General features: G+C 37.6%; 1 protein-coding gene across 3 annotated transcripts in view; it reads right to left on the bottom strand.

Moving 5' to 3' along the window:
• Nucleotides 1–17,087, bottom strand: part of VCAN (versican) — a 114,000-nt gene that overhangs the window by 75,817 nt on the left and 21,096 nt on the right. For all 3 annotated transcript variants that reach the window (XM_017893435.1, XM_017893436.1, XM_017893437.1), the window contains 2 exons: nucleotides 15,798–15,972; nucleotides 15,586–15,713 (listed from right to left, as the gene is read on the bottom strand). In XM_017893435.1, coding sequence (XP_017748924.1) covers nucleotides 15,586–15,713; nucleotides 15,798–15,972 — 303 coding nt within the window. The remainder of the gene's footprint in view (nucleotides 1–15,585; nucleotides 15,714–15,797; nucleotides 15,973–17,087) is intronic.

Here is a 17,087-nt window from a genome sequence, read left to right as displayed (position 1 = left end):
CTTCTCCAACTGCACTGTTTGTCTATCTATTGGGGAACATCAACTTCTCCAAGAAAGACCAGACCAGAGGGCTAATGAGGAAAAAATGGCAGCATGATTTCATGGGTAGCTAGTTTCCCGGTTTTAAACAGCAAACATGTTTGCTGTATTAAAAGAAAGAAAGGCTTCAGTAGGTGCTGGCCTGTTACAAAGAGAATTCTCTTATTAGTAGTAAATCAGTTCTGACCTACTTACAGAACTTTTCATGTAGAAACTCTTGTTAAATCTGACTTTATATCAGAATATCAATTATTTAATTCACTTGAAGTATATGATTTTCATTTATTTGTTTGATACCCATAGAATGATCATTTTACTACTCTGATTAAATCGTTATCCCCAATGCCATTTCTTTTTCCTTCTTTCTTTCTTTTCAAAAAAGATGCAGTCTTGCTAAGTTGTCCAGGCAGGAGTGCAGTGGCTCTTCCCAGGCATGATCATAGCACACTCTGTCCTCAACTTCCTAGCCTCTGGCAATCCTTCTTGCCTCAGATTCCTGAGTAGCTGGGACTACAGGTAGGCACCACTGTGCCCAACTTATCTTTTCAATTATGTGTAGAAATTTTTCAAACTTTCCAAATAAAATTTTTATAAAACATATTGCAAGAAACATTACCACTGGGATTTTTGTAATTCCGATGAAAAAAGGAAGATTTAACCAGAATCAATTGAGTTACTTTAAGGTGAGGATTAAAAGAATTAATCTGTTAAGATAATGTGTGGTCAGTCATTTTATTCAGCAAGAATTATTGTTTTATTACAGAATGAGAAAAGGAAAAAAAATACTTAAATTATGTTCTAAAAAATAACTATCTAAGCTTTCCTAAATCATAATTGTTTAATGCGAACATTACCTTGCTCACCTCAAAAACCTAATGATACAGTGAAGCATTTACACTATAGAATTGAGTATGCCTTTAATCTCTTATAATTAACACCCAATCTATACCAAATGTGATAAGTTAAATGTCCAAACTTCTGTCCTTTCCATGTATCAACCCTCTATTATTAATCAGGGACATCTGTACACAAATCTGTTTTATGGAATATTCTGGAAAACACTGCTCTAAAGACATGTATTTTAATCAACAAGAGAAATCTCAATTAACTTACAACATACATAACTTGATACTAAGTTTCTGGTATGTCTCAACCTGTTTAAGATAGAAGCAAAGTGAGCAGACTGGGTACCCAGTCAGAAGTGAAGCAGGAGATAACAAAGCAAAGTATATATGATGCCAATTGCCTCCCAGGGTTATGTGAAAAACTGCACGTGAGCAAAAAGGGGAATGAGGCAGAGTGGGCAACTCTGATGAAGAGTCTAAGACAGCAATTTAAGCTGAACATAGAAAAAGCTCATTACTTAAAAAGAAGCTCATTTTGTACAAAGTAAACCAAGGTATGGCAGATAGCAACAGGCTTTCTCCTCAACAATAAATTCCAGGAATACGTCTTTCAACCCCATATCTCACAAAAAAAATGCAGATTTTTAAGCTAAACATTGTCTATTTCCACACTGAGAAAAGAAATGAAGATGTTAACATTTTCAAAGTTTCTATTGATCTATTTTCAGTCTTTAAATCCATAGTCAGGAATTATTTATAAGTCAAATTATATGTTGTAAACTATAGCACAGTGGAATGAAACTGGATAGAAATGAAGTCTGGGCCAGTAACAGAATTGTAAATCCAGGCTTGGTCCAAAAATGAATGGTCATAGAAGGATGCCTCCAAAGATAAAATCTAATGCCTAGAGGGAAAGTCAAATCAGGAACCCAAGGAATGGACAAAAGAGAAAGCCACTGATCACAGCAAACATGGGAAATCAGGCAAATCAAATAGGCAAGTTTGCTTAGTTGCTGTTTCTCAACATGATTTAATTGGCCCGGCTGTGTAAGCTCCTACCCAGAGGGTATCGTAAAGCTACCTTTTTACCTCTGATGAGAATAATAAAAGTTCTTCCTGAGTTTTTAATCACAGTACAACCTTTAGAGTCAGACGGGGGATGCATAGCATTCAGTGAGAGAAAATGCCTATTTTATTAGCATAGAACTAGGTTGTGTTCTCTCTCTGCTCCTGGATACTTGTACCTGAAGAATTTAATGTACTTTTAGATTTACCAGATAGTTGCTCTCCTGGAAAACAAGCATCTTTTTTGTAGTTTGACAAGAAGCCTATTAATAAGTTCCAGGGGTAGCCTCATCAAAGCAACTAAATTGATAGGACAATTATCAAAGTTGTAATTACAGCACAGATTTGGAACATGTTTCTAAATGTTGCCTATCTATGAGAGAATGTTTTATTTTTCTCTAATTGAAAACAGTAAATAAAATGTCAAGTGATATGATTTGGCTGTGTCCCCACCCAAATATCAACTTGAATTGTATCTCCCAGAATTCCCACATGTTGTAGAAGGGACCCAGGGGAAGGTAATTGAATAATGGAAGCCAGTCTTTCCTGTGCTATTCTCATGATAGTTAATAAGTCTCAAAAGATCTGATGTACACTGGCCCCATTCAGCCATGGTTTGAGTGGCTAGGGCACAGGGCACCAATTCCCCAATCTGCATACAGCATGGGGACCCTGGGCCTGGCCCATGAAACCACTTTTCCTCGTGTCAGGGGTTTCTGCTTTTGCTTCTTCCTCATTTTCTCTTGCCACTGCCGTGTAAGAAGTGCCTTTCACCTACCGCCAAGATTCAGAGGCCTCCCCAGCCATGTGGAACTATAAGTCTAATTAAACCTCTTTTTCTTCTCAGTTTTGGTATGTCTTTATCAGTAGTGTAAAAATGAACTAATACAGTAAATTGGTACCAGTAGAGTGGGGTGTTGCTAAAAAGATACCTGAAAATGTGGAAGCAATTTTGGAACTGGGTAACAGGCATAGATTAGAACAGTTTGGAGGGCTCAGAAGAAGACAGAAAAATGTGGGAAAGTTTGGAACTTCCTAGAGGCTTGTTGAATGGCTTTGCCCAAAATGCTGATAGCAATATTGACAATAAGGTCCAGGCTGAGTTGGTCTCAGATGAAGATGAGGGACTTGGGGACTAGAGGAAAGGTAACTCTTGTTATGTTTTAGCAAAGAGACTGGTAGCATTTTGCCCCTGCCCTAGAGATTTGTGGAACTTTGAACTTGAAAAAGATGATTTAGGGTATGTGGCGGAAGAAATTTCTGAGCACCAAAGCATTCAAGACGTGACTTGGGTTCTGTTAAAGGCATTCAGTTTTATAAGGGAAGCAGAGCAAAAAAATTTTGAAAAATTGCAGCCTGACTATGCAATAGAAAAGAAAAACCCATTTTCTGGGGAGAAATTCAAGCCAGCTGCAGAAATTTGCATAAGTAGCAAGGAGCCTAACGTTAATCCCCAAGACCATGGATAAAATGTCTTCAGGCCATGTCAGAGACCTTCACAGCAGCCCCTCCCATCACGAGGAAAAAGTGGTTTCATGGGCCAGGCCCAGGGTCCCCATGCTGTATGCAGATTGGGGAATTGGTGCCCTGTGCCCTAGCCACTCAAACCATGGCTGAATGGGGCCAGTGTACAGCTCAGGCTGTGGCTTCAGAGAGTGAAAGCCCCAAACCTTGGCAGCTTCCACATGGCGTTGAGCCTATGGGTGCACAGAAGTCAAGAACTGAGGTTGTGGAACCTCCGCCTAGATTTCATAAGATGTATGGAAATGCCTAGATACCCGGGCAGAAGTTTGCTGCAGGGGTGGGGCCCTCATGGAGAACCTCTGCTAGGGCAGTGCAGAGGGGAAATGTGGGGTTGGAGCCCCCAGACATAGTCCCTAAAGGGGCACTCCCTAGTGGAACTGTGAAAAGAGGGCCACCATCTTCCAGAACCCAGAATGGCAGATCCACTGACACCTTGCACTGTGTGCCTGGAAAAGTCGCAGACACTCAATGCTAGCCCATGAAAGTAGCCAGGAGGGAGGCTGTACCCTGCAAAGCCACAGGGGCAGAGCTGCCTGAGACCATAAGAACTCACCTCTTGCATCAGCGTGACCTGGATGTGAGACCTGCAGTCAAAGGAGATCATTTTGGAGTTTTAAAATGTGACTGCCAGACTGGATTTTGGACTTGCATGGGCCCTGTAACTGCTTTGTTTTGGCCAATTTCTCCCATTTGAAATGGTTGTATTTACCCAATACCTGTACCCCCATTGTATCTAGGACATAACTAGTTTGCTTTTGATTTTACAGACTCATAGGCAGAAGGAGCTTGCTTTGTCTCAAATGAAATTTTGGACTGTGGACTTTTGGGTTAATGCTGAAATGAGTTAAGACTTTGGGGAACTGCTGGGAAGGCATGATTGGTTTTGAAATGTGAGGACATGAGATTTGGTGGGGCCAGGGGTGGAACGATATGGTTTGGCTGTATCCCCACCCAAATCTCAACTTGAATTGTGTCTCACAGAATTCCCACGTGTTGTGGGAGGGACCCAGGGGAGGTTATGGAATCATGGGGGTCAGTCTTCCCCATGCTATTCTTGTAATAGTTAATAAGTCTCACGAGATCTAATGGGTTTATCAGGGGTTTCTGCTTTTACTTCTTCCTCATTTTTTCTTGCTGCCACCATGTAAGAAGTGTCTTTCACCTCCCACCATGATTCTGAGGCCTCCCCAGCCATGTGGAACTGTAAGTCCAATTAAACCTCTTTTTCTTCCCAGTCTTGGGTATGTCTTTATCAGCAGCATGAAAATGGACTAATACATCAGGAAATATACCAAATATATTTTATATAAACAAAGTGATGCATTACCTAAGATGTCAGGTTTAAAGTAAGTTAAATTGTTATAAGAATTCATCAGGCCGAGCACAGTGGCTCATGCCTGTAATCCTAGCACTTTGGGAGGACAAGGTGGGTGGATAATCTGAGGTCAGGAGTTCGAGGCCAGACTGGCCAGCACAGTGAAACCCTGTCTCTACTAAAAATACAAAAATTAGCCAGGCATTGTGGTGCATGCCTGTAATCCTAGCTACTGGGGGGCTGAGGCAGGAAGATTGCTCAAACCCAGGAGGCAGAGGTTGCAGTGAGCTGAGATTGTGCCACTGAACTATAGCCTGGGCAGCAGAGAGAGACTCTATCTCAAAAAAAAAAATTCATCAAGGTATATACATATATATTCAGATTAGCATACGTATAAAATATGATATATAACAGAGACTTTCATGCATAGGATAATTTGCATATTCATATGGAAAGCATACGCAGTATCTTAAGCCATAGTTTTCCAAAACTTCAAATTAAATACATATAGCTTTGACATATTCCTGTTATTTCAACTTTCCAGGGATGCCCTAGAAGAAACTGGGAGACATGTTGTAAGACTTTAATATCTGATGACATTCCACAAACTAAAGTTATCTTAATTGTGGGAATTAACATCAGACATTAAGAGAAAAAATACTCTAATTTGAACAATAGCTGCTACAAGACTTCCTAGAAAGTGGACCATGTATATTTTTTTCACAATTCTGTTTGCTAAGTGGAAAAGCTGCTTCTTGACTGACTCATACATGACACATACTGAAATGGCAAGCAATGATGAAAACAAATCAAAACATTAAAAATGACCCAAAGTGTTCAAAAGCTAGTTTATACTCAGGAGTCACTCGACAATATGATTAAAGAGCCTGAGTCTAGAGTAAAACTGGGATAGGATCTTTCTCCCCCACTGACAATTCTTGCAATCACCAAGGTGAAAGGAGGACTTAATCACAGATAATTACACAGTTCTTTACTGGACTGCAGCAGATGGGCTGCTCTCTGTGGTAGTCAAAGCTGAGATCTCACCAGTTTTCTAGTAGAGTATATTTGCTGAGTGATGTGATACATGATTATGTTTCTTCTGTTCATTGGTGCTTATAGCTCTACTATACTGTACTATTTGGTCTGAAAATCAGTTCTTATAGACTAATTTATAATTTCTTTTTGGAAATTTGGGACCAGAACTCCCTGGTTTTTTGGGTTTGTTGTTGTTGTTGTTGTTGTTGTTGTTGTTTTACTATAAAAGTTCAAGATTTGTAAATGTTTTCACATTTCCTTGCTATCTGGGTCAAAATGGTATATAAGTAATAAATGGATGTAAAAGTAAATGGGATGAGTAAGCGGGAAGTAGTTACATGAAATGAGCTTCTAAATACCCATATGATAAAATCACTAACAGAATATATCAAGTATCAAGGTAATATCAACAATTTAACAAAATGATTAGCTTTGAAGTGTTGGACTTTTAAGCTTTTTCAACACTTTCTTTTTCTTCTCTGAGTCTCTCTCTCTCTATCTCTCTGTCTATCTCTCTCTCTGTCGTATTTTGGTCTGTATTGATAAACATAAGATCAAAGCAGCAAAAACTAATGCTTATTATCCACTGAATCACAAAGTCCATCAGCTTCACATGGATTGGTTAACAGCTAATATATACTGCTATATAGTCTTTTAAGGGCTAACATTTGTAGATAATTTAAAAGCAAGTCAATTTCCTCTAAGATTTGATTATTTAACCTGCACAAAGGCCAATCTTCTGTTAACTGAGACAAGAAAACTCTAGGGCTGCCAAAATAACTTCATTTTAGACCCCACAGTTAGTGTTAGGCTGGTAATGTTTCTAATTTGGGAGTAATGAGACTAGAAAGGTAGGAGGGCCCCCTCCAAATTTCTCCCTTGTATTAGGCTAAAGTAGAGCATAATGTGGCTTAAATCATAGTCTTTGAGTTTTAAAAATGTTAACCTGTAATTAATTATTAGAGCATTATCCATAGTCTACTATGATAGTCAGTTAATATTCTCTAAATCAGATTGTATTCATTTGAAAATGAATCTGCATATTTGCAAATATGCTATTACACAAGATCTTACCTATGTCAATTTGAAGAAGTTAAAGATGCAGGAAGCCCCCACTAAAATGTAAACACATTTGTACGGTTTTCAGAATGTCTGGGCTCATTCTTTCCCATTGACAGAGCAGTAGGTTTTAATTAGAGTGAGAAAGAGGTTCTAAAAATTTCTGGGTTTCTGAGTCTTCAAAATATACAAAAGATTGAACGTGTTATTTGGTTTGACAGGCACAGAATGACCTCAGGTCAACACAGGAGGATCAGCCTAGTTTGGGTTTTTTTTGGCTTTTCACAGCTGGGAGGTAAATGGCGACTGTATTTCCAAAGAAGTTCTTTTGATTCAGAACTCCAGGAGACCCTGACATCAAAACCTTAAAGCAAATGACTGTCACATGCTTCCAGGAGTTTATGTCAAGACCGTTCTACTTATGTAAAGTAAGATTATAAAATGAAAGAGAGTGTATAAAGAAAATCCTAAGGAATCCACTAAAAAACAATTAGAACTAAGAGGCAAGTTCAGCAAGGTTGCAAGATACAAAACCAATATATAAAAATCAATTGCATTTCTATACACTTGTAATAAACAATCAAAAAACGAAATTAAGAAAATTACATTTGCATTTACATCAAAATAGTAAAATATATACAAGTAAATTTAACAAAAGAACCGCAAAACTTATACTCTGCAAAGAACAAAATATTGTTGAATAAAATGAAAGACTATCTTTAAAAAAGCGAAAGATATCTGAGGTTCACAGATCAGAAGCCATAATATTGCTAAGAGGGCAATATACCCCAAGTTGATCTAGAGATGCATTGCAATCTATATCAGAATCCTAGCTGGCTTCTTTGCAGAAATTGACAAGCCAATTTTAAAATTCATGTAGGAACTCAAGAAATCCAAAATACTAAAACAATTTTGAAAAAGAAGAACACAGTTGGAGGCCTCACACTTTCCAATTTCAAAATTTACTACAAAGCAATTGTGATAATAAAGACATTGTGGTACTGGCATAAAGATAGACATACAGATCAATGGAATATAATTGAAAGTCTAGAAATAAACCCATCTACCTATGGTCAATTGATTTTCAACCGGGTGCCAAAGTCATTAAATGGAGAAATAATTATCTTTTCAACAAATGGTGCTGCGACCACATCCAAAAGAATGAATTTGGACTCCAACCTCACACCATATACAAAAGCTAACTCCAAACGGATCAAAATAAAAGCAAAAGAGTTGAAACTTATAAATCTCTTAGAATAAAACACAGAGATAAATCTTCATGACTGGAGATTTGGGAATGTTTTCTTAGATATGACACCACAAGCACAGAAATTTTCAAAATAGACAAATTGGACTTTTCATCTAAATTAAACACTTTTGTGCTTCAAAGGGCCTTATGAAGAAAGTAAAAAGACAACTCACTGAATCGGAAAAGCTATTTGTAAATCATTTGCATGAGAAGACATGCAAATCTAGAATATACAAAGAGCACTCACAATTTAATAATAAAAAAACAACACAATTATAAGTGGGCAAAGTTTCAGAGTAGACATTTCTACCAAGAAGATTGATAAATAACTAGCAAGCACATAAAAAGATGTTGGAGCTCATTAGCCATCAGAGAAATGCAATTTAAAACCACAGAGATACTACTTTACACTCATTAGGATGGCTACACAAAAGGTCAAATAATAGCAAGTGTTGACAAGACTGTGGAGGAATCAGGACCCTAATATACTGCTGATGAGAATGTAAAACGGTACAGCCACATTGAAAAACAGCCTAGAATTTCCTCAAAAAGTTAATAGTAGAGTTACCATTTGACCCAGCAATCCCAATCATTGTAATCCTATCTGTAATGCAATCATTGCTCAAATAAGAATTATGATTTTTTCTGATGAGATATCAGAGATTTGGGGGAGCTTTGAGGGTACTTTTTATCTTCTTGGCTTGCAAGACTGTCTGCTGCTCTACTGGGGAATCTTTGGTGGTCCTGTGAGTTTATGGCAGTAGAAGAAGAAAAAAAGGCATATCCAATCACTTAACCTGTCTGTGCCTCAGTTTCCTTACTGGCAAAGGTGAGATTTCTTTTAAAAAGTTCCTGACAAAGAGTTCATAAGATTTAAGTTAAACAATACTCCAACCATACAGTAGATGTTTTCCTTCCTCATTCTACTCATGAAGCTACCTCACAGTCAATCTTACTGAAGTCACTATACTGAATAAGGACATCATCTTCCAGAGGTGCTCCCCCCATGCTGTGCTTAATTGCTTTCCTCTTTGGCTCTTAGGTAGACTGTTCAAACACTGTACACAGAAGCAACTCCAAGGAAGGTGTGTTAATCTCCAAAGTCTATATAGGAAGCTACAGAGCATAAAAAGTTTTCAGCATCTTCTAGGCCCAACTGCAACAAATGTGAAGAGATTCTGAAATAAAGAATCACTATTTTAACCATCAGCTGAATCATAGTGTGCAAGAGGCTCTTCAAGCTGATATGTGGCTTTTTAACTGAATAAACCCAGTAAGGACACAAATCACTAATTCTTAAATAACCTCCATCAGTGAAGTATTCTGTGGATTACATACTGTAAATCTCATTAAAATTAACAGGCAATCTGAGAATCTATAGGAAAGAAATTACACAATTTTCAGATTTGATATCTGATTTTGGTTCAACCAAAACCTCTAAAAAGCTAGAACTAACCCTGCTCTAAGACCTACTTGATGATGTTTATCTAAATGCTTAGATTTTCATATCTAAAGGAGCTCATAAAGTAACGAAAATGAAAAAGTTGTTTTTGGTTCTAGGTGAGTCACAAGAATGATATGGAGGCATTAGGTAAGTCACAGAGGTGATAAAGCCATCCTGGACTTTGACATCAGGAAACAGTAAAAATAATAACCTATAATTGATGAATAGGTATTAATACAAGAAAAGCAATCCCAGAGAGGACAATTTGCTGGGAAGGAATGGAAGGCAAGGAAAATAAATTATCATGAGAGGCCAGAAAAGAGTGTCTCTGGGAAGGAGTAATTTCTAAGAGACATCAAAGAAAAGAGTGAGAGGAGAAATACGACGAGGAAAAAATAGTATCATGGTGATTAAATAATGGTAAAAAGTAGATCTTTCTGAATTTGGTAAATAAAGCAAAGCATTTTTTCAAGTGTTATAGATAAATGGCAAGGTGGTGGTGGAAGGCAGTTTCCAGAAGAGACAAAGATTGGAAAAATACTGCAATCCACCAACTATTTGTTGGATAACTATTATGTGTCTGTGATTGGAACAGGCTCTTGATTGCAGTTGGGAAAGATATAGAAGTTTACGGTCTTATCTCTACTAGAGCTTACAATAATTTTGCTGAAATAAAACGAACATATAACATTTTATATTTTATGAACACAAAGAAACCAGAAAGCAATTAAGCAATAAATCACATGGAACTAACTCTAAGTAAAGTAGAAGTTCAGAGTCAAGAAATCAGTGTGAGCTGCAATAGCCAATAGGGGGATCCTGGAAGCAGTAAGTCTTCAAGCACAGGCGAAATCACAATGTTGAAGGGATGACGGGTGTGTGTTCCCTGAGAGGAACAGAGCAGACTTGCAAGCAGGAGCAAGCAAAGAGTCTGTGAAGGGCAAGATGCACATGTGTGGGATCACACTAAAGAGTGTGGGAACCAAGGGTGAATAGATTGCAGTAGAGCAGGTCTAGGCTTTGAAGACCAGGCAGAGTATATGCTTGTGGATGAAGCCAACAAAACCAACGCACAACGTTAAGTAGGAGAATTACATGGCAATGATGTTTAAGTGTTTTGATGGTAGTAAAACAGATCCCCCGAAGTACTCTTAAAGTGATGGGGACTATATGTGACAACCAAAACCAAAAATGAAACTCAAAAGTGATTCACAAACTAGAAATATGGGTATGAAATTCAGAAGAGAATTCGGTGGCTAAACATGCAAAACTAGAAATTAACATCTTCATTGTTCACTTATTAGTTCTTTTGGTATTCTTTCATGCCCCATGTGTCCCACAAGACTTTTGGCTTACAATTTATGCATAAGAGAACAAAAATGAAATTAAACAAACTAATAAGAAAATTAAAGCAATAAAAAAATCAGGAAGCTGGTAGGATACTGATGGAGCCTGGAGAAGTGTGAAACTATCCAGAAAGCAATTGTAAAGTAAGGTGAGTAGGGAGGCATTAATGGTTTAGAAGTTAATTCATTAATTCACTCATTTATTCAGCTCTACCTGTGGAGCACCTACGATATGCTAAGGAAATATTGGGCATACAAAAATGAACTCGTATGTTTCCTTCTTTCCCCAAATCCACAGTTTAGTAGGAGAGAAAGAAGTATAAACAAATATTTGCAAGAGGGTAATTATAGTCATACATTCAAGGTTCAGAGATGATAAAGATGAGAAGAATCAACCAGGTCTTCAGGAGGGAATATGAGATGAAAGAGAGTGCCCACAGTATAGGCCTGTCAAAGTGCTGGGAAGTTTGTGTAAAAAACCAGGGTATTGGAATAGTAGGGTAGTAGTTAACCCAGGTGAAGTAAATACCAAAAGGCAGGGCTATATAGAAAATGCAGGCCATAAGAGGATAGGCCTATGTCATGAGGGAAAGAAGCTCCTGAACCAACCATTTGTCAGGTCTGGGGACAAGACTGGAAGTATTGACTCATTTGCAAGGAAACTAAGTGGGTCAACAATGAAAGAAGGTAGTAGGACCTCATCTGCAATCCTCCAATTTATCTGCGGGGTAAATTAAATGCCTAAAAAAGAAACTTATTTTTTAAAGTACCTGCTATCATCAGGAAACCAAATAAATAGTCAGTCTATTAATTTCATTCTTAAATAATTCTGATCCTTTTTTAAATAATTCCGAGCCATTTAATCATCTCAACTCTACCTTAAAACCCTCCCAATGTTTTCCAAATCTGTCTTACTGGGAAACAAAGATTAAAATTCCTAATAAGGATTATTTTGTGGATCTTAATTTCTAGATTCCCATTTAAAAATTTTAATTCCATTAATTTCTTAGCAATAGCATTCTATTACTGATTGAATCATGTCTAATAAGCCGTCATAATTTCCAGACCATTTCTAAGAACACAAGCTGATATTTAAATGTTTACTAGTGAATATAGCTAATTTAATTACTCTTTAACACTTAATATGTTATTTTGAAAAGCAGAATTAAGTATTCATTGAATATGCATAACTGTTATAATCACCACCTTAGGAAAAGAACTCTACTAGATTTTTCTCCCAAAACTGGCAGGATTTAATTTAGTGCAATTATTTAAATTTTATAGAGAAACACATATGTCAGGAAAATATGACATTATAAAACAAGAAAGAGAAAAAACAGGTCAACATTCTGTCAACTATATATCTTTCACAATAAATAATTAAATTAAAACAGAAAATTAATTGCCTTTTTGAGCAAGGTTTCATTTTATACTTAATTGGCTTTTTCATCAGACCATCTGGGATATACGGCTTCTGATCTAAATTAATTGCACCTTGGTTCGTAACTCCTGTGTGTGTGTGTTCCATCACATGCATTCTGAATACATCAAATCTTTTACTGTCCCCACCATTTCTCATACACACACACTTGGCTCCCTCAAATACAATAAAATATAGGTGGGAATTATTTGACTCATGAATTTAGCAATGCCTCTTACAAGGAATCTTGACTCACCTTCAAATAATCTTTTATCAACATGGTAATTGAAGTACCAAATGTAATTTTATGTAGTCAACTTTCCACAAGAATTTTGTATTAATTCACAGATTAGCCAATGGTCTTTACTTCAAAGGGAAGACATATACTTCAGTTAAGAAATGAAAGAAGCCTTACAAGAATGATTTTGTGATCTTCCTCTTACCTCATCAGCCATAAAAGTTACCTTTTACCCCCATTCCTGCTCACTTTCAAGCCAAGAAAGAAAAGAGCAGTGTCCAAAGATTTGATACTTAGTCCAAGAGTCAATAAACAAGGAGGAAAAAAATGTCAGGAACAATGTTATTGTAAACATGCTGAATATCCTCCAGATTTGTCAAGTTTCTTCTATGAAACAAATAAATGCCTTGTTACTTTCCTGACACAAATTTCAGCCAGTGCTTGAATTAATATTTGAACTGACTCTCTTCTATTTCTCTTCCCATTTTTACATATTAAAACAAAAAGATTAAATTCTGTTGATAAGACCCTAAATAAAGTTATGCTATATTCCACATTACAAGTTTTCAGTTACCAAATATGTAGATTTATCCAAAATAACTTTATAAAATACAGTTTGGTTACATTGGGACATAAACCGGCTTCCTTAGAAGTGACTGTGTTTATGGAACTGGGAGAGGATGTCTACAAGACTAGTAAGTCCTTCGTCATGGGAGATATACATTCATCCTCAGAGCTCCTCTTCTGACAGAGTCCAGTTCCTGAACACTGGTTATGATACTATGAGCAGATTGTGGGGAGCCATCATTCAATGAAGACAGTGTGACTAGGAAATCCCTGGAAGGACTCCCACCACCAAGATGTCAAAAGTTCTTCAAACAGTACTTGCAGAGGCCCTGAAATTTCTGCGACTTCTATAAAATCCCTCTCTGGGCTTGAAAAAATAATTTTGAATTTGGGCAGTCTATAGCCTTAGAGAGCTAAGAGCCGATAGTACCTCTATCAGAGTAAACTGCAAAACATACACACGGGGGTTCTCTAGAGCTCTCTGGCTGGTGGCTTCATGGGTACATAAGCCTGTCTTCCCACCAAGGGATCTGGCTTGGGATGCTTATTCATATTTGAATCAGGCCATGAAAGCCCACCATTTAAATAATATTTGGTAAAGATGTTTTAGGCTAATTAGATCTTACATACACTTTTGCAAAATCTACCTCTGGATCATTTCTAGTATTACTAGCATTTCAGATATTGTTTATAACTATCACCCTTGCAGATACTACACTAAGTTAAAACAATAGTGATACAAATTCCCACCTTACCAAAATAGCAGCAGCCCAATTTATTTCCTAGATTATTTAATCAGATTCTCCTACCAACTATCTTCTATTATATTTTTTAAGTCAATTAAAATAAAGGCAAGAGAAAAGCTCTAGTTTTATATACTTCAACCATAGCTTGGATGTTATGTTTTCCCTTTTCCTATATACAAAAATAAAATTTGCTCACATCTGCACTTTTGGTTTAGAAAATACATCTGGCAATCTTCAGTGATAGTGAAAATAAGAATGCTAAGATACTACAGAACTATACCTAAGCACCCTTTTTGAAAGCAGGCCTTCTGATGCAAATTTAGTCAAGACATTAGGAAAATATCAGCTGCTTATATTCTAGCTTTCAGGCTCTAAGATTGCTTATTCAATTCACAGAATCAGGGAATCACAGAAATTTAAGGTTGAAAGAGACCACAGAAATTATCTAGTCTAGCCTCCTCATTTTAAACATAAGAAAATTCAGATCATTTTTTTTATGTGCACCTAGTCAAAATTAAAAGTATAATTTAATTTAACACTATTATCTATACCTTTAAGATTCTAATAATAGCTGTAAATACAAATGAAAATAAAAAGTTGTAGAAACTTCTATTCCATGTGCCTTTATTTATTTACGTATTTGTTGAGACAAGGTCTCACTCTGTCACCCAGGCTGGAGTGCAGTGGCACAATCTCAGCTCTCTACAGCCTCCACCTCCTGGCTCGAGTAAGCCTCCTACCTCAGCCCTCCTGTCCCCCACCCACTTCTTCCACTCCCTGAGTAACTGTGACTACAGGCACATGCCACCACACCTAGCTAAGTTTTGGTATTTTGTAGAGGCATGGTTTTACCATGTTACCCAGGCTGGTCTCAAACTCCTGAACTCAAGCTGTCTTCCCACCTAGCCCTCCCAAAGTGCTGGGATTACAGGCATGAGCCACGATGCCCGCCCCCCTGCGCCTTTATAATAAAGCTGCACCATGCTCTTTAGATAATGTCAGTACTATTGAACTCAAATTTGTCTCTAAGAATCTAACTCAGGCAACAGAGAACTGACAGTGCCAAAATCAGACTGTAAGCAACTTAAAAGGAAGGGCTATATCTTAACTGACTCCATATCTCTAACAACTAGCAGAGTACCTATAAAAATCACAGTAAGTGATTTTTTATGTGTTAACTGGTTTAATGTATTGATTGGTTGAATGAAGGAAGGATTGCTCTGAATATTAGTGTAACAAAATAAACAGGAAGTGAAACTTGAAAATTCCTGCTGGGCTAGTTTACAGAGTTATTTAGTTAGCTCTGGGGTGTTTATCAGTACTTGGATTCACCGTGGATTGTCTTCACACGATTTTTATCTTATGCTCTCACCAGAATAGGTACCACCCTTACAGCTTTCTATTCTCAATGCTCTAAAAGTGTATTGGAAACAGTCCAAGAGCAGCATGACTGTAAGAAAACCTGCCATTAACTGAAGACATTTCTAACCTGCATAACCATTTACACACTCCTCCTTCCCTTTCCACTTTAATTTCGGCTTATTTTACCACAAAATCATACAGTCGTATAAACAAAATGCCACCGTTTGGAATCCAAACAAGCACAAAGAATTGCTCTATTCCAATGCACTTCTGGTCTTCCCTCAGTTTTCTCAGTTCATACAAAGATACAAAAACTCAAACATCTTACCATCCAGATGATCCACATAGCAATACACATCGTAAGTTTCCTGGGGAGAACGGAATCCATAGGTCCTAACTCCTGCCTTTCCCATCATATCTCCATAACAGCCTACTCGGGGAGCCCGGATGGGATATCTGGGGAAATAAATGACTAGTTAGCGGCACTTTCTTCTCACTCTCAAGTTAATAATGAAGGCCTGTGGCCCCCAGACGTCTTACCTGACAGTCTGATCAGCCAGCCAGCCTGCATCACACTGCTCAAATCCATCTTCATAGGCGGCAAAGAGCTGCTCTGGAGTTGCTATGACCGCCCCAATGTCCAAACAAGCCTTCTGAGCAGCCTCAAAATTCAGTGTGTACCTGCTGGTTGACGCCCTGTAGTGAAACACAACCCCTGCAAAGACAACAGCAAACAATTGCCAGCCTGTTCAAATCTCCCACTGCACTGTGCAAAATTTCTCATTGGAGCAATGTATCAACTCAGTTGGATACACAGTAATAATATCATAATAATCATTTACTTTTACTTTATGCAGCATTATGCGAAATCATGTTGATTTGAGGGACTCCAAAAATGCCATTCATCTAGACATCCCATACTGCTGCATCAGAACATTTCCTAGCAGATCTCCTAGATCCAAGAAAGAGATTTAAGTCACTGAATCCCAATAGTTGCCCTGATTGCAGGCAGTATTCAGTCTATCATGGGAACACCAGATACCTAAAGGGAGTAGATTCTGCAGAAGATACAAAGACCTAAGGGGACCACAAGATCAGCTTCTACTTCAGGACTTTATCCAGGGTCAACCCAATGTTTATGCATGAAACACTCACCTGTCTCATAAAAATATTCACTAACACCACTTCCTCCAAATATAAAACACTGAGATATTTAACTTCAGAGACGATGTACCAGAGTGGGAAAGACACTGGACTATTTGAGTGAGAAGACTTGTTCCAATCCCTAATTTGCTCCTTACTTTTATACAAGTCAGTTTCTCTGAGCTTTAATTTCCTGTCCCATAAGGTGGAACTAAAAATATGTATGTTACTTGATTGGTGTGAAGGTCAAATTAGGTAAAGGATTTTCAAATGTTGAGTAGACCACCATGTATCATTCAAATGTTTATCATATTCTTTACCTGACCAGCATAATGTAGGGTCTCTGCTATGACAGATAACACGTATATTTTTTATCCAAAGAAAGCCTGAAATAAATTATCAAATTCTTCCTAGTAGAAGCTCCTGGTACTTGCCTCAAATTCCACTTTGTTGTATTTTAGGGGTTGTATAAACTATTGGTTCTGAATTGTGCTCCAGGGCTCAAGAAATTTTCAAAGGGATGAGGATAGAGCAAGCAAGGGGGTGGAGCTCTGGATCCTCTCTTCCCATGTCAACAAGAGTCTCTCCATTTTTAGCTGGAGTAAATATGATGACTCATTTCTGCAAGACATCAAAGTGGATTGAACTAATGTGCCAGAGAAGTCACTGAAAAATAGAAACTGAGGC

Source organism: Rhinopithecus bieti, unplaced genomic scaffold, assembly GCF_001698545.2.
Source record: "Rhinopithecus bieti isolate Rb0 unplaced genomic scaffold, ASM169854v2 scaffold_23411, whole genome shotgun sequence".
In the NCBI taxonomy this organism is placed as follows: Eukaryota; Metazoa; Chordata; class Mammalia; order Primates; family Cercopithecidae; genus Rhinopithecus; species Rhinopithecus bieti.
Note: the sequence above shows the minus strand (reverse complement) of the source record. Positions and strands in the feature narration are given on the sequence as shown.